The following is a 26,312-nucleotide window of genomic DNA, read 5'->3' on the forward strand; positions in this document are numbered from 1 at the left end:
ATCACATTGGCGTCGCGATAGAGCCTGTGATGGAACGATTGGATATACATTCAGATTTTAATACTTTTGAGGATTACTTGGAGAGGTTCGAAATCTGGGCTATGACCAAGGAACATATTGAGGATTTTAAGATTGTGGCTCATTTCATCGGAGAAGCATACAGTTTAATAAAGACTTTGACATTTCCAGACAAGCCGATTTCACTCCCTTATGCAACTCTCAAACAACTACTGCTGGACCATGTAAAGTATACAAATTTTGAACGCGGTAAAGGAGAAAAATTCGATGAGATGACTCGTCAGAACGTCAGGAATTCCACCACTTTGCTACGTCGTCCCAGTCCAATACGTAATGAAGGTTATTCAGATAAAAACTCATTAAATTGTGTAACAGTTCACGAAGATGAGCAGAAGTTTGGTAAATGCTTGTTCTGTGGCAAGTTTCAACCATGTAATTCATGTATACTTCGTAATTCTAAATGCTTTAAATGTGGTAAACCTGGATACATTCAGTCACTTTGTAACACCATGTTTCATTTCGCTGAAACTAATGCTGAGGTGGATATTTCTAATGATCACTTATCTTTATCCAAGACTTCTAGAAGCGATATAACGTCACATAACAGTCCAGAGTTGAAAGAGATTCAGAATCATTGTCAGACAAAAATTTCTAATCAATCAACTTCTTATCAGATTTCTCATATTATTGTACTAGATATGGTTTGTCGTAATAATTCACATATTTCTGATGAAATTTCTTACAACCCTGAGAATAATATATTGAATGAGTCAAATCATGATCAAAAGCCAGATTCAGTTTTGGTAGGTGCTGATTTTCCTAATGATCCATTATTCTCTAATGAAACTCTTAATAAATTTGAGGAAAATATTTCAGAAAAATCAAATTCTGATATCATATCAAGTGTCAGTGGTCCTCACAATGAATTTATCTCTAATGATATTCCTAATGAATGTAACAAATATGTTTCGCATGAGTCGAGTTATAGTCACATTTGTGATGATATTGTATCAAATGTCGGATATTCTCACGAACAATGTTTGTTGAGTAAAATCCCTAGTCAGTGGTATGATGAATCAAAGGGAATAGCAAGTTTTTCTGAAGCAACCAGAGAGCCAGTTAGCCCAGATATGAAGTTTGCACAAGTAGAAAATCCAAATCAAGTCCAAAATTATCCTAATGAGTATGGGGAAGATGAATGTTTTCCATTCTATTGTTTCGTAGCTGAGTCAAGCCCAAATGAATCACATGTGTTAATTACATATATTAATGCATATCTATCTGTGTATTCTAATATGAATATCAAAAAGAATATGTATCGTAATTTTTATTCAAGTCAAATTCACATGATGGAATACCTCAAGTTATGTATCGGTGTGTATCCCCAAATACTCACACACAGCAATCGAAGCGTGAGATTTGAGAAGATAATGCATATTGGGAACGTCATATTGGTTATAACGTTGTGACGTAAGGACCCAACGTTATTCCTTAGAGGAGGATAGTGTTGGAAAGTCCATGATGCAAATCCCAAATATCAGTGGTTTCACTACACAACGGACGTGATGGTTGTATACTATTCCAGGACCTAAGTGAGTCTGTTCCGATTTCGGTTGTTAATTCTAATACTAACGAGTGCATTCTAAATAACACAGAGTCTACATTCAATACACTGTCGGACAGACGTAAAATGAACTTAAGAAAAAGACGTAAAATCGATTACAGACACTTACACTACAATTTGGGCTGTGGAGGATGTGATGTTTGAATGAACCAATGACTTCTTTGTATTGATGACTGTTGTGATTTTAAATTCCAAATACAGTATATTCGTTCGTGCTCATCTAATACTTTTTGATTAAACTGCGCTATTGCTGGGATTACTCGTTCATACTATAATTCAAATACTTCAAATCATCACAACAGATCAAGAATAAGAAACGACCTACTGTTGCTAAGGGATAGCTAGTTTCTGAAACAGTAACCGGGAAGCTGAAGGCTGATCTTAATGATTGGTCAGTTGTTTATCATACGGTCAAGGAGAGTATTATATCCCGTGGAGATTTATGAATAGTAACTTTGAGAACTATATATGGACCAATATGATATGTATATTTCTTATTGTATAATTGTTAAGTAACCTAACTACTCATATTCGTGTCCCTCTTTTTATAAGCCTTATTTTGACCTATAGACTATTATTACACGATTTACCATTCTTGAGTTATCCTCAGTCCATTGATTACTGTTCCCCCTATTCACAACCACATTTGGCTAAATATTGTACAAATGTTACTCCCTATTTTATGGCACGATGTGGTCAGTTTGCTTGGTTTATAAACCCACTATGTTTGAGAATAATGATTCATATTGCAGAAGCTGTTATTGGTGTTCTGGACTTAACTGGCTGGGCTAGTCAGATAGCAGGAATGACAAGTACTCAAGACTGCTCATAGGGCTTTTGTGTATCATTGCTCTGATCGATAATTCATTCCACTGTGATTGGTGGGGATCATCACTTCATATATTAAACAGGGCACGCAAGCACATATATTCGATATAACAGAGAGTGAAAGCTGAGAACCTAAAACTCATTTTAAGCATGAGATGAAGTTAATGAAAGAGCTATCAAACCAGCTAATGCCTTTTGATATCTCTGGAATCGCCTTGCTAAAGGTTTATAGACTTGGTAACTAAATGGACTTAAGATGGCATTTTAATCTCCCAATCAAAGGGATGGACTACTCAAGAATGGCATAAATAAAAGAGATTAGAAGTTTTGTCTTTAAAGAATTGCCGCTCGCGAACCGCATAAGACAAAAAGCTGAAAAAGAACTAAAGCTAATGTTAGATGCTGGCAAGGTGGACCTTAAAATTGTAAATTTTTGGGTGATGAAGCTTTGATAGTGAATGGTCTCCAGGTAACTTTGGGTACTGCAAGAGGACATTTGGATGGTTTCCAGATCTGTTACACAAATGGTCGGAGCTTGCTCAACAAATGTTCGGAGGAATTTATACAGGTGGAATCCACCAAGTTTGATCCGATAGCAGTCACAAAAACTTGACTGACGCAGTCTGTTGGTAGTATAGAGCTTGATTTTAAAAACTTCACATTAGTAAGAGCCAAAATAATCCGGAAGTATAAGACAGGAATAACTTTGTTTATTAGGAATACTGTCCCGTTTACCGAAATCGATAATATATCCCATGAAAGTGGAATATACAAATTGGTTGGTTGTCACTTGAAATGCAACGAACAATAGCTGCTGATCAATTCAATCTACTGCAGCCAAAACTCTCAAGTGAATGAGGTGTTGCTTAACTATTTCAATGCTTGACCTTCAAGTGCTTGATGTTTAATTTTAATAGATTTTAGTGCACTTACGGTAGACTGTAAAAATCTGAAGCCTGGATTGCCAGAAAAATATTTCAAACTAATCGACGTGGTTATCATATATGCCCTAGTGCTACATGTGAAATCAGCAATTGGATACGGGCTGGACTCCGAATTATCTTTACCAGCTCTCATATTGACCCATCATGAGGACGATGTCACAAACCTATATTAGATGTCACCCCTAAGTAAAAGTGACGGTGCAGTTCCAAACTATGTTTCACATATAGTTTTCAGTAACGAGGGACTGTCAACCCGACCCAGACCTAACGTCTAGAAAGCAAATATGCAAGGTATTATACATTCAGTATTCTCAGAAGATTAGTCATTAGAATTAGAGTTCCCCGTTGAAACGGCTTGTGATGCACCAGAAATGTGTACAAAAAGCCGCTGACCCGCACACACGTTGAACTACAGGAAGGGGTCCAGGAAGCTTCCCATAGTGGTGCAGTGAAGAGGTTCGCATCCCTCTCTGCAAGAGGAGGGGAATGTGGAGGGATATTTGGGTTAGTGGGTGCTGACGAGACAAAATTCTCAATACCAGTAAGTTCGAAAAATTTTCGCCCCGACCCTCCTCAAGTCTAAAGGACTGTACGAAGAAAATCTTGTTAAGGAATCTATGGAATTGCTTAAACGCTTCCACTCGTACATAAACCAAAAAGACTGAGAGAAGAGGAAGTAGTCCAAAGTTATGGGAAGACGGTAGCATTGCATCATTAGTGGAGGATGATTGTAGTAAAGCTCAAGTATTCTTAAATTACCATGGCATTGTATATATAGTATACATGTCCTCTCTTTATTTTTATAGAATTCCTCATTCATACACTAGACACCTTGACTATTAGAAAACTCGATGTCATTGATTTGATAAATGGGAAAACTCATGGGGACAGATGAAATGTATTCCCTAAACATATGTTTTAGTCTATATATAACCCAAGGTAAATTACCAAAACACAGGAAGAACGCCATAATAAGTCCTGTATTAAAGACAAGTACAGGTGAACGCAAAGCTATCCATTTGGGAAACTGTGCTTAGCGGAGTGCCTCAGGATACAGTTTTGAGGCCAGTATTGTTCCTCTTGTATGTAAATGACCTTCTGAGTCTCTTATCACCGTCAGTTTTGTCATATGCTGACGGTATCAAGATATGGAGAGCGACCAAAAGTGAAGATGACAGTTTGAAGTTTCAAAATGACCTGGAACAATAATCTGAACGGTCTAGAATTTGGCGGTTGTCGATAGATGTTTACAAGTGCATTATGATGAATATTAGCCACCAAGACACAGATGCATACTCAGTGAACAACGTTGAGCTACCTGTTGTCCGGACGCAACTTAGGAGTCATCTTTAGCTTAAACTTAGAACTTATTGCTTTCTGCAGTATGATGACCATAAAAGGTTTCAGAACCCTATGGTCAGAATGTAGAGCCATTAGCCATGTAGATGCTAAAACCTTTTTGACTTTCTATACAGAATTAGTTCGTCCTAAACTCAAGTACTGCATACAGCTGGCTAGCCTCTGCGTATAAAGTTACAGTGAACTGTTAGAAAAGGGTTCAAAGAACCTCAACTAAACTAATCTCCGGAATACCAATGATCTTGTAAGATGCTCGACTGGCTAAACTAAACTTATTTCCACTGTCATATAGAAGAACCAGAGGGGACTCGATCACAGTCTCCGAATAACTTAGTGATAAATTTGCATCTGACATGTCCTCATTTTTCTTGTTTTGCAAAACAGTGAATTTACGAGGAAGCTCTTAAAGAGTTCACGAGGTCAGAACAAATTACTTGTCAGCTGACTATCGATTTTCCCATCTAATAATCAACGTATGGGATTCATTATCTCGACAAATTATTGAAGCTACATCTGTTGACTCTTTCAAAATACGGTTTTATCAGCTAAAAGTCTACCAGTGTCAGGATTAACAAAGGTCGCCTGGCCTTTTTTCTTTTCCAAACTGAAACTGAGACTAATATTTTCCGACACGGTTGTACTTCTTTTATCTAGATCGCTTTGGCTAAATATTGTAGTTTTGAGTTTATCAGCATGTAAAGCGGTAATAAATATGAAAATATTTTACTACTTTATCTGATTCAAATAGTTTCAGTGTCGGACAAATATCCTAGCGGAATTTGTAAGTCCCTTTGTTTTTCAAGGTCGCATGGGCGGTACTGTAGTCATAACTCATTGTTTATGTCTTTGTTACTACGCTCCTAAAACAGATTTATTTATATCTAGTTCAACTTGTGTTTGTTTCTACTTTGTTGATCGATCTGTTTCATGTAATTGAAAATGACACTCTAAATCTAGTGACCAGTTTTGCTTATTTATCAACTTGGATTATTATTTATTGACCGGACTTATTTAACTGGTATCTGCATGATAATGGTTTGTTTGTTTTCTTAAGACTGCTCAACTGCTCACTGGCAAAATGCAAATTTCTAACGATACCTCTTAGGATCCTAGCTTTCTTTACATTGAATACTAAGCTCTGGAAACAGTGCTTCAAAATAAAAATGGGCTTTCAGATGAGGTCATTAATTGCTTTCATTAGACGCCCAGTAAGTTTACAACATTTAGACATTGACTTTTAGGTAATTAAATGCTTTATAAATTCCTTCAACCAAAACAGTAGTGGTTAGTGCGACTTCACCTTTCTTTAATAATCTTTTTACTTAAACGCTTTTATAGCTGTTCACTGGACTACAAGATATCATGAGTTTGGTTTTCTCTTCTGTTGGTTCGCACATACTGAACGCTGTAAATGTAAACTCCGCATTGGTGTCTTTAGCCATACTCACTGCATTGATAAATCCTTGTTCGGTAGCGGATGTGCGTAAAAATATACCTTCAACAAATGATTTATTGATGGTTTTTATCCTATGTCGACATGGTGATAGGTCTCCTGTTCACACTTTCCCAACCGATCCATATCGAAGGCTATGGAAAATGGGATATGGTCAGCTAACAGCTTATGGTGCAGAACAACATCATGAACTAGGTCGGGTCATCCGCAAAATGTATTCTGGTTTCGTTCCTGAAGTTTATCACAAGGTAATATCGTGTTTCAGTTAACTCTTAAGTAGTAGGATGAAACATTATTTCGTAGTTCTGGTACTGAAAGGACACTCATGTCTGCAAACAACTTTATCCGAGGATTTTACCACTTGGAAAAGAAGAGTACAAATAACGTCCCTCCTGTGTTTTCTAGACTAGCACAAGAAGATCACCTGTTAAAAATGTCTAGCAAATGCCCTAAATTTGAAAGGCTTTTTCACCAACTGATGAACTCATCAGTGGTATCTCAGAAAGCAAATATATTGAGAAACTTCTTCGACCTCCTGGAGCATACGACTGGTAAGTTAATTAAAAGTCAAAGCTATGATTCCTTACAGTCTTTACTTGTTAAACTGATCCAACTTATTCTGTGCTTCCAAGCCTATAGGTAAATGTAAACTCCATAACATTTAAATCTGTCAAAGAAGCAATTCATTTTATTCTTGCACTATTCGACCACCTATATCCGTCTTCATAAGTCGTGTGCTGTTATGTAGATGGATCACCTGTAATATGAAATATTCATTGATTGAGCCTGGCACAAAACAAATTCATTGAAGCTAGGAGAATCCCAGTGTAGAGACTTGGTCAGCTAGGAAATAAATAAACTTGAACATTTTTGTAGAGGTTCGGAAAAACTAACAAAGTAGATCTGTGCAATTGCTGTCGATTTTCGACTTCCGAAGAGTTTTCTTGCCGACAGCTTACAAAATTGATAAATCTCAGCATATCATTACTTAAGTACGTAAGTAATATTTCTACTTCCCGAGACAAACCAAACAAACTTATTGACATAGTAGTGTACACACCATTGTCTGATTTTTTTCTAACTGTTCCCAACTTCTGGAATCAATTAAAATCCCTTATTTTAGCTGGTGGTTCCTAATTCATAACATGTGCCATAGCGACTTGAGTTAAGCGAGGTTAATGACCTCAACACAAGGGTCAGTAGTTCAATCATGTTTGTCTTTCTATATCGCCAATTTTCACTTCTGACCAAATGTTTTTTTCTTATGGAGTATCTCGTAGTCCCATTATTTTTGATTCACCTCTTGTAAAATACAATCTTATTTAGTTGGTTTTTTTACGTGCGTCCGATTCGAAGGTAATATAATTTCTGTCCTTTCTTGGCTTTGCATAAGTTTTTCTATTCATTCATCTAAAGTCAGTGTCCATTGACCCATTAGCATTTTGACCATAGCTGCCAACTTGACTTGCCGATGTTCTTTTGTGATGCTCCAAGGGGAACTGTGTATACTGATGTCTTACGATGTCAGTCAGGTTGTTTGAAAGGTGTAAAATCATAAGTAATAAATGTAAGATCCGACGATGAATCCATAATACTGACCATACTGGGATGTAACAGAAGTGAAGTATTTCCCGTGAATGGCTAGGATTCTTAGCAGTTCTGAATGGCACATAACAGTTGAATGTATAAAGCAAGAAATATTCACGGATATCTGATGAAGTGAAAATATAGTCTAAATATTTTTTACACCACATTTCTTTTGATCAAATAATAACTCAAAATACACTAATGATTTGCTTCTAAATGAAAGTTCTAAATCTGTAATGAGCAGCTACCTTCAGTAAAGTCAACTAAGTTGCAATAGATTCTCCCCGATGAGATTGAGTGACGAGCACCTGGATCACAAAATAGTTAAGTTGGAAAGTGCCGTAGTAAGTGACTCAGTGACCTGTTGTGGGATATGAAGGTTCCGGGTTCGGTTCATGTGTAGATCCTATGGTGTGCACTACTGAGGAATTTTAAACCAACACTAAATAGCTTCGTAATGCGCTTTGGTTTTCTTTGGATTTCCAGCTTATGTCACTCTGTGAAACCACTTACACGAATTTTTACTGGAAGGTAAACAGTGGTGTACTACTGAAAGTACATTACAAGTTTTCCAAAGTTTGCTTTGAACTGAAATAACATAGTAACTTATGTGCAACTCATTAATCATCTTCGAAGGCTTATGTACTGGAATATAGGCCACAGTCTTCCTATCCTACATCAAAGACTCCTGTAGCATGTCAAATAAAGTAAGCTTTATCAATCGACTTGTCGGTTAAGCAAGTACCCAGATTATACATTCAAATAATTTTCTTATACAAAACTAAGATAGGCCGAATAAAAGTGTTTTTCTTTTTCATATTGTTTAACGGTTGTTGCGCTATTACTTTCATTTAACTCTCTCAATTAAACTAACTCAGGGTACACTTTCCCCATTGACAGAAGTTCTTCAGATAATTTTTACACAGCTTGGCGTATATGTGATCCTGTTACCATATGGGTGGATCATTCATTGCCTTCACTTCCTCGTTGGGTCACTAGTGATGTTTATAAACAATGCTCTAACTTATTGGACTATAAACAGTTCATCCGATTTTCCAAACCACAGTTGACAAGATTACGAGGTGGTCCACTGGCTGGTCATATGATGGATTTATTTCGTGAGCGTATTAACCAAGAGCTAAAGAAAAGTGATCGTGACAAGGACTCATTAGAACAACTACATCGGCGTTTTGTTGCTTATTTTGCGCATGATTCTACACTGGCAGCTCTAATGAGCCATTTGGGTGTATATAATGGGTTAGTTATTTTTACTTTATTGAATTAACTTAAGGATTATTAAGAACTATAATTCATGAGATTATATTCGAAAAGATGTATTTTCAATAAATTCATTGTATTCGTTAATATTCACATATGGTTATGTAGTGTAGTCTCGTTAACAGTAGGTAAAAGTTTGTTCTGTTTCATAGTTTCGTGGCTAACCTCAGTGTTCTTAAATAAGACATTGCTGAGAACTGTTTCTTCCCTTTGATTACTCGGTTAGTTTTCCTTGCATGGATCGAAAAGATTATAGTGTTCCACTAGGTACAAATTAACGATCATTTTTCTTGCGATTGTATGTCTACAACAGATATCTGCACTAACAAATGGTTGTTTCGTTCTACCATGAAGTAAAAAAAATATCGTTTGGTTGAGGGCTAATATATATCTTATGTTTTCATTCCACTATAAACAAATCGCGTATATGTGGACGATTATTTCATTCCGTTGAAAAAATTTCGTAGGGTTGATTGTACTGTAGTAATATCATTGCATATCTGTATGGTGTCTAGTGGAAAGTCATTATAGAATATTGACTTCCTGTATTAAACCAGGTAGTTAATGCATGTTCCATATGGAAAATTAAACAGTCAAGAGACACAAAGTAAAGCTTGGCATAAAATTACATCAATTACGGATAAACCTGTTTAAAAAATTTGTGATTTCATATCCAAATCAATTAAACACATAAAAAACTGATACACAGGTATGATTCACTTCCAAACCAATTTATCTTGACTTGTATATTCTGTCAAAGTTTTGTCATTTATTTTTAGCCATCGACGTGATCGACTAGTGATTTAATGCTTTTTTATTGACATTTTTGTGGCATATGATTGTAGAAAAAAGCCTAAGAAATTAGTAGTTTCATTCAATATGAAATGGCTGGGATTATCCCGTTGTTGGTATTTTTGACTGAAATTTAATCACTCTTGATTGGTATATGTACATCCTGTGAGGATTGCCTTGATATATCAAATATGACATAAGTTTATATAGATTAGATAGAACGAAACTCGCTTCCTTGCTTTCACTGCTAGCCACATTCTATTTAGTCTATATCAAATTAGTAGTTTCTTTTTGAAATTCAGTAAGTCACTTAGTCATACACAACGCAGAACCTGACAAGTATCTGCAGCGGCGTAAGTCGCTATACCACAATAGTAAATCAAGATGGATCCCATAATAGTAAGATTAGTAACATTATCAGTGGTAGCAGAAATGATTAGGCATGGAAAGACTGAAGTTATAAGAGGAAAAAAAGTGAATGCACCTGAGCTATGCAACCCAAAGTTTCTAACCAATTCCAATAAATATATTTTTTGTTATGTTCCAATTAGTAGAAGTGGAAGAAGTGTCTTTCATAATTTTATTTATTTATTTATTTGAACACATAAATATTGGTACAAAGGGGTACCAAATACATATGCGCCACACAAATCTCATTTGATTTGTGTGAGGGCTGTGATACTGCCCGGGTGCCCAAACTGAAGCAGGTGGTTTTCTTAGAGGGCCACACCCGGAGCCTTTGACCTAAAGGTCTGATCCACAAGGCAGTGGAGCATCGTGAGGAGATACAGTCCCATGGTAGCCGGTGACCAACGATTGATCCATACGCCATTTGTTCCCTCAGGATACTAGAGCCCATGTGCACCATTGGTTTGGAATCAAGGTTTTCCAACTCCTCTAGGTGAACTCTCGGTGTCCACCAACCCGGTTAAAGCTCCGGACATTCGCTTTTCGTCCTCTCAATTTCGTAAACAACAGTAATGTCACGAGAAGGCAGTGAGTAGGACTTCCCTGGCAGATGCTGTTTAGGCGTGGCCATGTGAGAGCATTTCGAGAGGGAGAGCTGACTTTTCCCACTCTCGTCCGTACCAAGGCATTTGGGGTCTTTCATAAAGTCACGGAACGTCTGAAATACAGTTTTTTCACACACTTGGATATGACGAAAAATATATTTATTAAATTTCTACACAATGCTCAATATATTTTAAACCATTAAGTCCAACCTTTCCATTGATACCTACAAACTCATTTGTAACCATTAGTTATGATAATCACGCCAACCACCAGTAGGTAGTCTTTACCTGTCAGGATGACTCAATCCAACTGTCCCTAACTTTATGGATTTTTACCACATCCTGATCTGCCCTCCTAGCTTCCAAGCTATTTCCACACCAGACAACATCGAGGGTCTAGGTAGGCGGTGATTGGACACGTCCCAATCACCTTAGTCGTTGAAGATTCACTACCTCATCAACCGATTCGGCATTCTTACCTTGCGTTTAGTTTGAGGATTGATTACTCGATGATTCCAATATGAGTAAAGCAATCGAAATTACGTGTTTAAATTAATCGGAACTCAAAGTATAACTAAAATTAAACTGAAATGTGGAAGATTTACTTATCAGTATTCATTAATCGTGAGTAATATAATAAAACTGAGACCAAGTTCAACATTTTGAAGAGTATCTGAACTACCACTGGTCTTGTTTTATAAAGGATTATTAGGAAGGGAAATATCCTCTAAATATCTCTGGCAACTAACTGTTTATTATACATCAGTGAATTTTTTGGTTAGGATTTTTATATCTTATTTAATGGTGAACAAAATAGAAAGAACTTTTAGAATGTACTTAAATCTGGCCAGTTTGGACGTTCAATAGGATTGTTTGGTCTTTGTAAAATAATCATCCGTTGTCATCTTGGCTAGGAAAAACAAAACCTGTCGAATCTCCCTTTGCTAATTTAGTAACTCTTAACTTGAATTAACTGTAAGTTATGAATATCTATTCAGAAGGAAACAACAAACTAAATGTATCTGGGATCTTCAGGCCTATGGTATATTTTAATGACATCATACTGTTACAATGATGTTTCTGTTTTCTATATCAAACACTTGGTTGGGGTGATAGGAACCATCGGGTAATTTTTTGTCTAAATAGACTGATTGATTTAACTTGGATGTCTAAAATTAATCTATGTCTTGTTAGTTGTCTCAGCACATCGTCAAAGTATAACCTCTGTAAACGAAAGTCAAATGCCTTTTTAAAATTTTTTTGCGTTTGAAATGAAGTCATGAATATTGTTCCGGACACGTTTCTTATGAACTAAAGTTTAAATATCTCATATTTCTAAGAAACTTCTCCTTTCTTAAAGAGTTGGTGGTTTGCAGACTTTTACAACTAGTGCAGATATGGATAGTGGCCAGCAGTAGAATCCAGGACTCACGTTTCGTCCTATTTGGGACTCGTCAGCTGGATGTACCTGCATCTCAGAGTTGATGTTCACTCTGGGACTCGGACCCAGTGCCCTCGCTTCAAACGCCATCGCGTTATCCACTCGGCCACTGAGTCCTGATAGCCACTTGCTTGTGCGATGGGGTGAAGTTTAAATTCACTTAGTATTATTTGTTTGAATCTCCCCATCGATGTGTTAGGACTGCAACTGGTCAGTCTCTAATTGGCATATGTGCATACTGTGCGTATTGCCTCGATATAGCAGATAGTTCTTTATAGAATTTCAATGCCTACATTAATTATCATACCAATGAGATCCATGTGAGAGACCGACTTGGTGGTTGTGAAATGATCAGACTGTGGATGACATCTATATTGCACCAAAATACAATATTGAATAAAGCCATTAATAATAATCAATTAATTGATAATAATATGTTATTCGTAACATCTCGGGTGTAGTGTATAATTGGTATCAATTCATTAAACTGCTGACTGTTTGTGTAAAAACATTTGAAGTTCATATATAATACACGTATATGTGGGTAGTGTCATTTATTTTTGTGTTTCATTTTGTTTCCACTAATTAATCATACAATAAATAAAGAGGTTATTTCTTTCTGTTTTTATTTTATAGAATCAAACCGCCTTTGGCAAGTTGTTTGATAGTAGAACTTCATCGTTCATTGTCATCCAATAATTTTTATCTTCGATTTTATTATCTTAATGAAACAAAACTACCTCTAAAAACTGATAAAATAGTTAATCTATGGCCAACTAAATGTGAAACTCGTAATCATGTTGATGGTAAACAGTTAAATTATTCATGCCCATTCCAAAAACTTGAATTATCACTTCAAGGAACTTATGCAACAGACATTGGAGCTGAATGCTATGATCATGATCCAGTAAATAATGTTAAAACAACATTTATGAAACCATCAGGCATGCAAATTCTTGAATCCTATTGTTATCATCCTCAATTACTAACATTCATATTCTTTCAAACAGTTATAGTATGTTATTTGGTTGCCCGTTTCTTGCCTATTCCAATGGCTTATCTTATAAATAACTTTAGATATTCACGTCATGTACAATAAACGTCTAATGAAATATTATTCATCCAACATTGTAAATGCAAACAGAAAGATCATTCGAATGTTGACTTAAAGTTATTCATGTGATATTCAGCTTCTTCTTACTACTTATTTAAAAAAAGTAGTTTTTAGTTAATCTTCGAAAAATTATTTTTCTATATTCAAATAAGGATAGTACATTAGTTTTTTTTTCATTTTTATTTTTATATACAACGAGACAATCGTCATTTTAATGCTTATTTCATAATGTTCATATTAAATGCATCCATGTATACATTCAATCAATTATTGGTTCTTGATTTCTTTATTGTATTCTATTAATATTCTTATTTGTCATAATAATTTTTTCTCTTGTCAAAATAAAATGTTTTTACAAAGAAACAAAAACTATTTTGTTACCAGAAGGGAGTTGAGATCATTAGTCAATTGAAGCTAGACCACCATGGAAAACCTGGAAGCATGAGTCGGCCTCTTCTGTATACAGATGATCTTAAAATAATGTTTTCATTTTCTCCCCATGAGCCGAACATTATACAAATTTGAATCGATATGGAGCTTAACAAGGTATCTCAGTAATGCTCAAAACGAATGTTGGAGGTAACTTCGGCTAAATATGGATGAATTTACTTTGATGATACTTCACTCAACTTAGATCTTACCATAAATGGTAAGGTTTTATCCAAATTACATTCATCATTGAAATTAAGGCTTAGGTACTCTTACAATTTATCTTTCATAGAACAGATATTGAAACAGACCTCCAAGTTCCAGCGCCTTCTGGGTTGCATAATTCGTAACTCCTATAACTATGAGTCACGTATTTCAATGTACAAAGTATGTGTTTGACAACTCGTAGAATACTGCTCGTTTATTCTTTGTACTGTTCTCATAAGGGATGAATTGAGGTTGGAATCCATCCAGAGACGATTCACACTTTTCATTCTTGGGACTGATTGTACCTTAAATTATAAGTCCAGATGTAATAAACTCGGACTCGACCCTTTATGAAGAGGGAACGCTAACCTAATCTATTAGTTTTCTTCAAAATACTCAATAAACTATCTTTTGCATCCAACGAAGCAATTCAGTATGCAGAAACTCCTAGTTATAGCATCCATAACTCCCTATCATTAGTGAGACAATCACATTCAAAGTCTCCATATGAATTATTTTACCAGTAAGTTTTCAAGACCCTGGAATAATTTACCACAATCAGTTCGTGAAACAAAATCATTTTCATCCTTTGCTCGCTTCACTAATACTTACTTCTCCTCTGAAGATGCCTTAAATGTGCTTACATCCTTAAGTATATCCCACTCCATAAGGGAGATTATAAGAACTTTAAATGTTTATTCATTTCATATTTGATCGTTCTTGAATGTTCTTATGATTTCAGTACTCTAGAAAATTAAATTCAGTAGATACCTGGTTGCTCCGGTCACCACAATCAACATTACCTAATCATTCACTTACCACAATAAGCAGAACTGTAAGATAACAACCCTTTTAATCTGACCAACCAACATTTTCTGTATAGAATTTCCGTCTCTCTTCCACAGGAACGTCCTGATAAGCAATCGGATCATTGGATTTATGTGTCAGTTCGCTTCTGTATTGTTTGCCGTTTGACTGACACTTTGAGTGCCTAAAACAGTATTATTTTGTGCCTTGCAAGCGCATTTGCTGTAAGCAAATAACTTTATTTCTCATTATGTTTCAGTTCATACTAGCAAAATATAGTGTAGTGAAGAGAACACGACTGGGGACAATCGAATGTATTTAAGCAAAAATTACAGACTATGTCAGTAAATTCTGAAAACCATACAATGAACAGTCAATTTGCAAATTAACAAACAATTGTCTCAATCTTCACCGTTTCTTCTCTAATTTCATTGTTCATGCAATTTTCTGCCGATTGCGCTTCGTTTCAGTTCTTTCCTCATCGGTCTTCTGCGAAAATACATTCTATGTCTGACCAACACCATATACTACTTATATGGATATAAGTAGACCACACCACAATAGTACCTTGTAAATTTGTAGTTCAAAAATTTTCTTGAGATGAAGTTGAATCAAGTACTTCATCACAATTGTAAATATTACGGCTATCTGCCTACATAATGGCATCCCAAATAAATCTATAAACAAATCTGCTAAACCCTTTTTTTACATACCTCAATAGAAATCGTTTTGATTACCTAAACTCCCTGTCTGAATTAGGTTTCAGGATAACTATCAATAATTATTTCTCTAGTGTTTTGTTTTTTATTATTAGGAATCAAAAGAGAATGAACTGCTTTCTAAAATATAGTTTTATTATTATAAAATTAAAGCATCCACAAGCAATACTTTTTTGTCCAATGAATTTTAAGAAATTACAGGGATAATTTAGCCATCGTTCAGTTTTGCATTTATCAATAATCGTAGTTCGTTTAGATCAACTTATCTTTTTGAACGTTATATTACTTCAATGAAAAATAACGAAAAAAGTGAATTTAATTAGTCATTAGTAAGTCATGAAATGTTTTTCGTAAACAATCAGTTGATATTTATTGTTTCAAACGTTCACATTCACATAGATAATAAGCAATGTATTGTATGCATGCTACCATATTTCTTAACAAATTCGGATATTTATCGGTTTTTAAACGATATATTAATTTTGAATAGGTTATCATTTCTTCATTGTCTTTGAAGAAATATATATGTGATAAATGGATTGTCAGAGTTCTGTCCAATTCTGTATTGTGTTTTGTTTCTTCAAGAATTCAATGTAAAAGCCACAAGTCATACAATCAGTTAATATCAAACTTAACTTCAATATATGATTCTGTTTATATACATACATTAAGAATTATCAAGCAACTAATTGAAGGATTCATCAGAATTCATATATATATGTGCCTATGTGAAACAAAATGATATTGAGATCAATACAAAGCATAACTTTATGCTGTAGGAATTGAAGTGGCTTTCAACCGATTATTGAAATAATCATACATTTTATGTGAATAGTAATTGACAAGACATCAATCAAACCTGAAAAACCTACTTTTAAACTTCTTGCCTACGGAAAAACAATGCGTATTAAATTTATAATATCATTAGTAGAATATTTACTAAACAGTAAGAATAAAATGATACAACTCTGAATTTCAATGACTACAAAGCCTCGAGTGTATAAGGGTGTTTTGAATTCAGAAGAAGATGAAAGCTACAGTTGAGATAAAAAAGATAATCCTACAGAATTTAAACAGACAACTCATCGAGTTTTGATGTTTCTTAATATTTCGAAGGTATGTGTTGTAATCAGTGTCTAAAATGAACTAGTTCTAAACAAAGATCTGATCGAACCACTGCATTCAATATCCAATTATGAACATTATGTTAAACTTGGCAAATTGAGAGAACAATCAATGGAAAGAGATAGCACAAGTTAACAGTGTTAAAATATTTGGTTGCAACAGTTGAATGATATTTGAACACATTCACGAAAACAACTTTAATGGACTACAGAAAAACATAATATCCTCCTTATCTAAAGCTTCTCTTTGAGATAATTGCTAAAACGGAATATTCTGCATTGAAGAAAACAAACTGACGAATAAATCTACTGCACTCGGCTGCACTCGGCTACACTCGACTACATCTAGGTGTTAAGTTACGGGTATCAAACCGTTTATGTGATGTTATAAATTATGAATTTGTCTCGCAAAAGATTTGTTCGTTGAAATGATATAATTTGTTCGAACGCTAATCACTAATGAACAAGATACTAATTCAACTGTTCTCGGATGTGTTGTGACAGATTATAACATAACATTTACAAAGTACAGAAGTTCTCATTAGGATACCATTCTTGTACATTTCACTACTAATCTCTCAGAAATGTCTCTTCATATAACGAAAAGGTATTGTTAATGCTTCTATTCAATCTGTCTACCACTACTAACCAACATACCTACTACTGTCATGTAGAATGAAACGTTCACGTATGCTAGTAATTGGTTCATATGTCTTACTCACTTATATGTAATTCACTCGAATTTATAGTTTCCACTGACAAATATCTCTGGATCAGGTTACCTTTGGTGATTCACGGTGTTGATTGATTGAAGTAACTGATTATGCTATCTAACTCTACAAACACTAATATGTGATACTTTCCATAAAAGATGTATTCAATATCTTTCAACTATTCTGTCTTATTGTTGATATTCACTGATTAGCTGGTGTTGTTTTGTTCACTTCCTAAACATGTTCGAACTGACAAAGTTGACTCCCCTTTTATCTTCAGCTGCACAAACATCAATTAACGGTCAAACGCCATGACATATCTTCGCTTATATCAATGAATCTGGACAACTGTGGACACATATTTGACTAGAAAACTGTTGAGATCTTGAATAGAGGGAATACTAAAATCACTTGAGAATTGTTAGAAGCATGGCTCAGGTCAGTTAGCAACCAACAAATACGTTGAAGTCGATCCAATGTACCAACCAAGCAGAAGGATCATGGAGAAATATAAGACCAAGAATCAAATCAATGAAAGATTCACTCAAAATGAAATAGAGAATGATAGGTTAAAGGTCAACAATAACCAATAAAAATAGAGGTCTACAGGACCAGGTGTGAGTCATATGCGGAGAAATCCGAACACTTCACTTTTACCTGAGGTTTGTGCTGATGACATTGTTCAGAAGAACAGTGGAGCTCCACGACCAAAACATTTAGCTCAGAGAGCGAAACTCCACTTAAATTCAACTGTGAACAAATTCAGAAACACAACTATGCTTTCGTGTTCAATGTGTCTCTAATTATTTTAAGATAGTTTTCATATCTTATGAAATTATATCTATAAATGTGAGCGAATATACGAGCGTAAATGTTGAAAAAAGCTTACTCATCAAAAGGTTCTGTTGGTCTATATGAAGATATAAAAATGAGTATAGTATGCGCAATGTGACACGTCCTGCTAAAGAATCATTTCACTCATAGTCAATTATTTATCAACATATTTCTTCCTTAAACGTGGAATTCTGTTTTTCCTGAATGGATCTTCAACACGCGGTATCTACTGGTTAAACTCGTGTTCACGAGCTGATGAAACTACCTGTACATTAAAAAAATCTGTCCAGAACATTTAAAAAGTATTTCTATGAATAAACTGTCGTCCATAAGCATCTGATCAGCTATTTGTCTAAATTTCAACCATTTACGTTCTATATTAAAGCATTGTTTTAAAAAATCTTTTTTTTGACACTACATTTTCATCTGAGCGATGGTGTAAACATTCATTTTTGTATTCTTTGTTTGAATTTTTCCATTTATATTTAGAACTGCAATTGATCAGTCTCTTATCTGCATATATGCATACTATACGTATTGCCTCGATATTGTCTTAATTCACAATCATTTTAAGCAAAGATGGATAGTGGTTAGCAGTGGAATCCAGGACGCGCGTTTCGTCCCATTTGTGACTCGTCAGCTGGATGTACCTGCATCTCAGAGTTGATGTTCACTCTGGGACGCGAACCCAGTACCATTCGCTTCAAACGCCATCGCCTTGTCCACTCAGCTACTGAGTCCTGATTTATGTGAAAATTACACCAAATGTTCCATTTATAATTTTTGGTAATAAAAATTTATTGGTTTATGTGCATCCTATGCAGATTTCATGAATATTGCATCAAATCACCATTCATCTCTGCTTGTAATTGTGTAAACAGCATTAATACAGTGAAGACATATCACATATTTACTTCATTTCTAATATGAAACTGAGAAAACTAATTCTACGAATACAATTATTTAATACTAGGTTTATAAGCTTCTAACACCGAGTCTATGGGAGTTTGGTTTTTAGGATCTGTATAAATTAAATTAACAGAAGCATGAAAACAATAGTAAAATTCACTTACAACGTTTAGTCAAATCTTGATGATTACCTACATGATGAGAATCGTTAATACTATTAATCAGTTGTCTAAAGAATGAAATGTATAATAAATCGATAACCAAGAGATATGTTTGTAAAAATGAATACTATCGTGTGAGAAACAAATATAAGTAATACAGTGTTTGACTCGTGGGAAAGGTAGAAGCGTCTTTGAAATGTACCATAATTTCAACATTGAGATCAAACGTTCTCAGTTACTATAATTCAGTAATTACTCTTGTGCCATCGTCACCTCAACTGTTCGAATCAACTGACAAATACATACTGAAAACAGTTAGAAAACGGTGGATCGAGCTTACTTATTGAAGCTACAGCGACAAGATGAATGAAAATTAAAGTGTTTAAAATTAAGTGAATTTAAATAAAGTAGATTGTATTATTGTGATATTCCTTATTTCAACCGGTTCAACACACTTTATCAAAAAATAATAAGTAACTCAAAACACGTAAACAATAATGAACGTCGAATCTGCTTTAGTGATCTTCATTAAAGCAGGCTTTAGATCACTGGTTTAGTGAATTCTTCAATAGAGTTTCAGTGATTCCTTTATATTGCACTAAAACTTTAGTTCTATGGAAGATTGACATAAATGAAGGAGTGAAAATAAAATGATAAATAGTTTGTGGAAAGTAGTTGCCAAATCGACGTTGAATCGATTTCATCGTATAATGCTTGCATGAATGAGTACAAAAACAACACAACATGTTTGCCGAATCAGCAAAGCTTAACACGTTTCAATTTTAGTAATAAAATTAACATATCGTGACCGTAAATTCAGTTGCATTAAGCGTCATATAGTGAGGTTTGTTTGCAAATAAACAGCGAAAATAAAGTTTTATTTACCAAGTAGTATATGGTATTCCGTTTAATGTACAGTTCTTAGTTTTACGATGTACAAATTTTAGCTGTAAGACACTCATAATACGAAATGTTAAAAATTAAATTACAATTGCTATGACACAGGCCATTTAGAGTACCAACAACTTTATTGTTTGAATTTATTATCTAAAACACCGGATCTCATCTGAAACATACCAGAACAATACTCCCCATCTAGAGATCGGAAATTTGAATGAAAATAGCCATCAAACTATTCAATCAAAAAAGGACTCGATACTTTGTATAAGAAACCGAAATGAAAATATTTACAGTTATTTTCTTGGATTAAGTAGACAAAACATTTTAATCGACAAACAAAACTCTGTTACCTAATGACAGAGAATCTGGCAACTAAAATCATCATCACTATTTCCATGGCGGTACTGAAGTTGATATTGCATACATCTAAGTCTGATTTATCTCTTAGTATAGGTGTAATTTTTATCTCAATAAGTGAACCACTCTCGTTGAGAGACGAACAAGTACCTTCATTGTGATAATAGTAAAAAAAACTAGCTGACAATGCTTGCTGGTATCTAATTCCAGTAGTTGATTTTAAAGTGAATTCTGTTTCAAGTTAAATTTCAACAAGTTACAAACCATTAGAATTCCAACACCGACTCGCCTTATCGATTGTTATAGACTAAAATTCTACAAGACAGTATACTATCTAGATCTATTTCTAAGGGGCTGAGTGAAGCAATGGTATTTTACCTTAATCCAATAACAGTAGAATAAGGTTTACTTTTCAATATAGTTGGACTTGGTCATACAGACAACTCGGTTTCATGAGCTTTGCTAAAGATGTATTTTACTTCAGCTATAGCCTATTTTTCGTAACATGGAATGACTTTTTAATAAACTTGAAGTATGTGACTGTACTGTGAAATAATTACGAATCAATTTCTAATATGTATGATCATCTAATTGACTTACCACAACAAAGTTTCCCTATTGAAATATTTAGCTGTTAGTCATCATTAGTGTCACAATTATTCAAATCTGAGTGAAACTATATGATCATGTATAAAGTAACAATTGGTTTTAAAATAACAGAGTACATACCATTATCGGTGTTTTCTGATTCAGAAAAGAAAAAAGAAATTATTTAAATATATGTAATTCAGGTCCTCAATTCTAGCGATTAAGAAGTAAACAGTGAACTAAGTTCTGTCAATAATTTACTTATTTCTTCAATATTTAAAGTTTTTCTGTCCCATATTTTCAACAATATGTAGTAGACTTTAGATTATATAACTGACTTTTTATATTCGGTAAATGAGTCTATTCTAGTGTAGTTTCGTTCTCTGAGCTAGGCGGTTTAGTAGTGAAGCTTTCATTGTTCGCCTGAACAAAATAACCAACACAAGCTTTGTCATGATCAAAAAGGATGAACTTGAAAACATCCACAGTTTGATCAACAATGTCTCCGATGATATAAAATCCACAATTGAAATTATTTCGAACAACAAAATACCACCCTCAGATGTATTGAATACCAGAACCTAAACAGGAAAACTGAAGACTAAAATATATCAAAAGTCAACTTATACAGATTGAATTCTCAATTACCGTAGCAACAACCAGATCACGGACAAAACCTACTGCGTACAATTTTTATTTTAGAAGGCCAGAGCACATTGCACCACAACCCTAGCACGGAAAAATGAAAAGAATGTTGCTGACTTTCGCTCCTCTCAAATAATACGTGACGAAACCAGCCATTAGAATACCGACTTATATGACCTTGTTCCCGTGCTAAGCCAGTAACACCTCAAACACCACTAGCAGATTTGCGTCAACTTCGGAATCCTTTCTGGTCCTCAAAAAAGTAACTGCTCTCCCTGTCCTGTCCGTTAAGACCATTAAACAATGGTGGAGAAGATTTGTAGACTGAGTTTTGTTCTTTGAACCGGATGGTTTGGATGCAGAGCTTTCATTGTTCTTCTGAACAACATCATCACAAACCTCAGGTGGAAGCTGTTTTCAACTTATCGACCAATTAAGAAAAATCATGGACAACTATGAGACGAAAAATCAGATCAGAAAGAGAGATAACCAAAATAATGATGTAGGCAATGAGAAGTTAAGGGTCAATAATAGGAAATCATGGTCGAGACCAACAGGACAAGCTGTTAGTCAGACGTGGAGAAATTCATATATTTTGCTTGTACTTGAAGTTTGTGCTCATAATAATGTTTAGAAAAGCAACGTTAGTTTCATGATCAAACCAGCCAGCTTAGAGAACGGAACTTCACTGAAATCATCCACTTGGCCTGCAAATCTCAAACACCACAAAGAGGAAATTTATCGTATTGTATAACAGTATTATCATAAACTTCTATAAAAAATATGACTATTGACAAAAGACACAATTCAATGGTAACTGTGAACAAAATCATCGAGGATATGATTTGCGAGTTTCTGAATTCTGGGAGTTGCTATATTTCTTTACTAACTTTTAAATGTGAATTGTATTTTGGAAGTAAGCCGAATTGTTTATAAATGTCACGGGTAGATTAAATTTAGTATCGATTCAAGTTGCAAACGATTTTATGTAGCCAACGAGTGTAGTTTGTGTACAGTGATTATCATTCAGTCATAGTGATGGTCACACAAGGATTATTATATGATTCCGAATTTCAGAAATCCAACAAATTTGCTTAAATTTTATTGCACTAGTTAAAACGTTAGTGCTTATAGGTTATTTAAGTTAAAATAGCACATGGAGTGCCCTTTCCTTTTTTGCACTGAACACTACAAAACGCTCGCTATAATGGTTCTACAGAGTGCAAATAGTATTATTATTTGGTAAATTTTCCGGTTTCGTGATGATATGATGAACGGTAAGTGATACACACATTTCATTTTCTATTCATAAGAACAACTTTGAGTTTCTCAATCTATCAGATATAACTATGCTTCTGGGATTTCATCTATTAAATTAAGGATTTAGATTAAAAAACAAACGTGAATGCATATACAAATGTAAAGGAACGGGACTGGACTAGACAGAGTCAATATGTACATGATGTCTATATCCGCTAAGCATAACGACATAAAACTGCCACTTATTCAGTTGATAACATTTTATTTCCATGATTATCGGAATCTAAGAAAAATTAGGGCGCTACTCAGTGTTGGCCATAGACTACTGAAAGATCGAGATCAATTCTCACTCCTGAGCCTGCAGCTAGCAGTTAATCTACAAACCACTAAGTATCCACACAGTGGCTGCCGATGTCACTTATTTCAAGAATTCTTGAGAATTCACTCATTTCAATTGGTGGTATTTATCTAACGTCTGGGATGACTGAGCACTTCTAGTCAAGGTTTTTGATTCTAGGAATATTCTACCAGAGACAGGCATTGTGAGAATCGTTGGATTCAACAACCTCTACAACTACATGCATCAACAACAGCTTGTTTCACGTGTACGCTAGTTACATTTTGTAATGTGTTTAGCTACGGTAATTGTCAGCACGTGTTCTACAAATATTTGCTGGGCGCTGGTTTGATGAGGTTCAACAAGCAGTGTACATATTTCTGTACACTTGCAGAGCTACATTATTTAAGGAGTATGAAACTATCTGCTTGACGGAACCGAGGATTACTATTTCATTTATCATTTATGTGTGTTAACAAAAGTGACCGATGATAAGGCAAATATTATGACCTCCACAGGGCATACCTCGAAAACCCAGTGTAATGAAATCCAATGGAAATAAACAAATGTGAATTATTTAGATCATGATAATTGGACTTTGAAAGTATATAGCTCCGTAACCATTTTTCAATTAGAGAATATTGCAAACATTAAAAACCAAGAAGTTATCGATTTCGCCTCAATAAATTTATTCAATTTAAACAAAAAACATGATATAAATTAAACATACCACAACAATATGTTTCTGTGAAATGTGACAGATGAATTGAAAGTTCCAACTTGAATGTGTGAATGTAATAATTCGAAACATTGCATTATGATATTATGCTTAGTGTCATTCGTTTTTGTTGGATTTTATCTGCTTGTATAATAATATCTACTGATTAAGATGGCCTATTAAGGCTTATTCATAGATCAGACAAATGTTATCAGTCATTCCATCAAACGTGAGTAGAGCCTAATACGTGAGTACATCGGTCCAAGCGACTTATAACTTAGACGAAGTGTCATATCCACAAATGAAATCAAGAATCATGTGAAAAGTGCTGTGATCAGTCAGTTACATTCAGTAATTATTCGTTAGCAAGATATCAATCGTCTAAGTACATACACAGGTTTTAAGTGCGTTTTATTTCTTTTCTGTAGATTAAATAAGTTGACAGTGTAAGCTGATAAGAACCTTTTTCATTCAAATTAAATTAAATTTAGTATGATTTAAACTAAAGTCTTGAATTAAGGGTCGAGAATAAAATCAATAAGTGTCTAAATATTCCTGTCATGGTTTGTCATTTGTAGTTCACTTAATAGGAGTCTTTACATTCGTACAGACATCCTACCTGATCCATTGAAAAAACAGGAATTAACCAACTTCGAAACTTACCGTTGCATGTGATTGCTGTTTGAAAATATTTAAAGTTGATATTCATGTATTTTGTTCAAGTTATTTGATTTTACATGTGCCTACCGCCAAAAATGGTGTAAACCTGATTGTTTCTTCTTAATGTCATATACACATATATCATATAGAATGAGTTATTTGTCAAGCGACTAACTAAATAAGGATTCAAATAATTGATATTTAAGGAAGTGCAGTTCAAATAACATTGAATAACATAAATTAGTTAGGTATATATATATATCCATAATGTCTGAATAAGTATGAGTGCAACTGTGAATTTGTTTTTGAGGTAGATTATTTTGAACAACATCGAAATCTCATAACGGAAACATTGAGAATTCTGCCAACTTCTGTTTATCACAAATTAGCCAAGTATTATTCCTTTCTAGCTAACAACTTTCCAGTGTTGAATGAGAAGCATTTTAATTCAAGTGTGTTTTGTGTTTTACACACCTGGAAGAAACTGACATTAGGTATCAAAAATGTTAAAAAAATAACATATCTGCATTAGTTGACTGAATGACTTTTAAAACAAAACACTTTAAAAACACCATTGAAATAACTCACTCCAACCATCACCTGGTAATGGAAATGTATTGTTTTGTTTGAGTTCATAAAAGACTTTAAAAGTAAACTGGAAAAGAGTTGAATGAATCCATATTACCACAGAAACAGGCACTTTACACCAAATGCCATGCATAACCTTTCACAAAGACGAGGATCTCAATAATTCACGTTTAGCTGAATGAAACAGATTCATCGAGAGTTTTAATATATGGTCATGGATTTAAGTCGTAAATATTGTCCCGTAAGTCCCATACTTTGGTTCGTTTTAAATTCCCATTGAAACCGTAAATTATCAAATTTATGACACTGTCAGTTTATGGACATTTTCTGCTTTGTATGATAATGATTTCAGTTTCTTAAATTGGTAAGTGAAATGGTGTGACTAGGTCAGAATATGAAATCTAGGCTCATATAGTTTGTGTTAAAAAATTTGGTTATTTATAGCCAACACTCCAAAATAAAATTGTTAATGTTATCAAGTGACTATTAAGCAAAAGAATTTTAATGGCATTCTGAAATTTATTTCGCAACTGATTTGGAGTCTGAACTATGAACGTTTAGCCTTGATGCAAGGTAATTACGTGCAAATATACAAAACACAAAATTATACAAGTTCGTAAGTTATTGGTAGAAATAAATGTAAAACAGACTAATTGTTTTATTTGTTACTGTTAACTTGTGACTGTCATATCTCATCGGCTAACAGTCCTGAGTTGACTGAGTTCATGCGATTCTTTTATGAAGTTCACTGATCTGAGGAAAAGCAAACTTGTAATCTCACAACCAAAGATGCTTCTCAGCACTTGACATCCATAAACGTTCTCAAAATTAAGCGAAATAAATAACCAAAATTCACTCTGAAGAAGCAGCTTAAATTAAGTAACGAAATGTTATAAATATAATTT

General features: G+C 34.4%; 2 protein-coding genes across 3 annotated transcripts; one reads left to right on the top strand and one right to left on the bottom strand.

The window, feature by feature from the left end:
* The first annotated feature begins 5,568 nt into the window (after positions 1–5,568).
* Smp_016640 (prostatic acid phosphatase, putative) lies at positions 5,569–13,707 on the top strand. The gene is made up of 4 exons (XM_018792523.1): positions 5,569–6,474; positions 6,510–6,777; positions 8,692–9,070; positions 12,974–13,707. Exons 1-4 carry the CDS (start codon positions 6,136–6,138, stop codon positions 13,434–13,436), a joined length of 1,449 nt encoding a protein of 482 aa, XP_018644137.1. The 5' UTR covers positions 5,569–6,135; the 3' UTR covers positions 13,437–13,707.
* A 2,020-nt stretch (positions 13,708–15,727) lies between these two features.
* Smp_180320.1 (egg secreted protein ESP15-like) lies at positions 15,728–25,540 on the bottom strand (the record flags this gene model as incomplete). Of its 2 annotated transcripts, XM_018792524.1 has the most annotated exons (11): positions 15,728–15,898; positions 16,486–16,500; positions 18,340–18,360; positions 19,358–19,384; positions 19,695–19,703; positions 20,432–20,449; positions 21,212–21,226; positions 21,341–21,355; positions 24,172–24,186; positions 24,823–24,837; positions 25,408–25,540. In XM_018792524.1, the coding sequence occupies 11 exons, from the start codon at positions 25,538–25,540 to the stop codon at positions 15,891–15,893; spliced, it is 291 nt and encodes a 96-aa protein (XP_018644487.1). In that variant the 3' UTR covers positions 15,728–15,890. The 2 variants fall into 2 exon arrangements, with proteins under 2 accessions (XP_018644487.1, XP_018644488.1); XM_018792525.1 differs by lacking the exons at positions 15,728–15,898; positions 16,486–16,500 and having other exon boundaries at positions 18,244–18,360; positions 19,358–19,703.
* Between the last annotated feature and the right edge of the window lie 772 nt (positions 25,541–26,312).

The sequence above is a fragment of the Schistosoma mansoni genome, assembly GCF_000237925.1.
Source record: "Schistosoma mansoni, WGS project CABG00000000 data, supercontig 0255, strain Puerto Rico, whole genome shotgun sequence".
Classification (NCBI taxonomy): domain Eukaryota; kingdom Metazoa; phylum Platyhelminthes; class Trematoda; order Strigeidida; family Schistosomatidae; genus Schistosoma; species Schistosoma mansoni.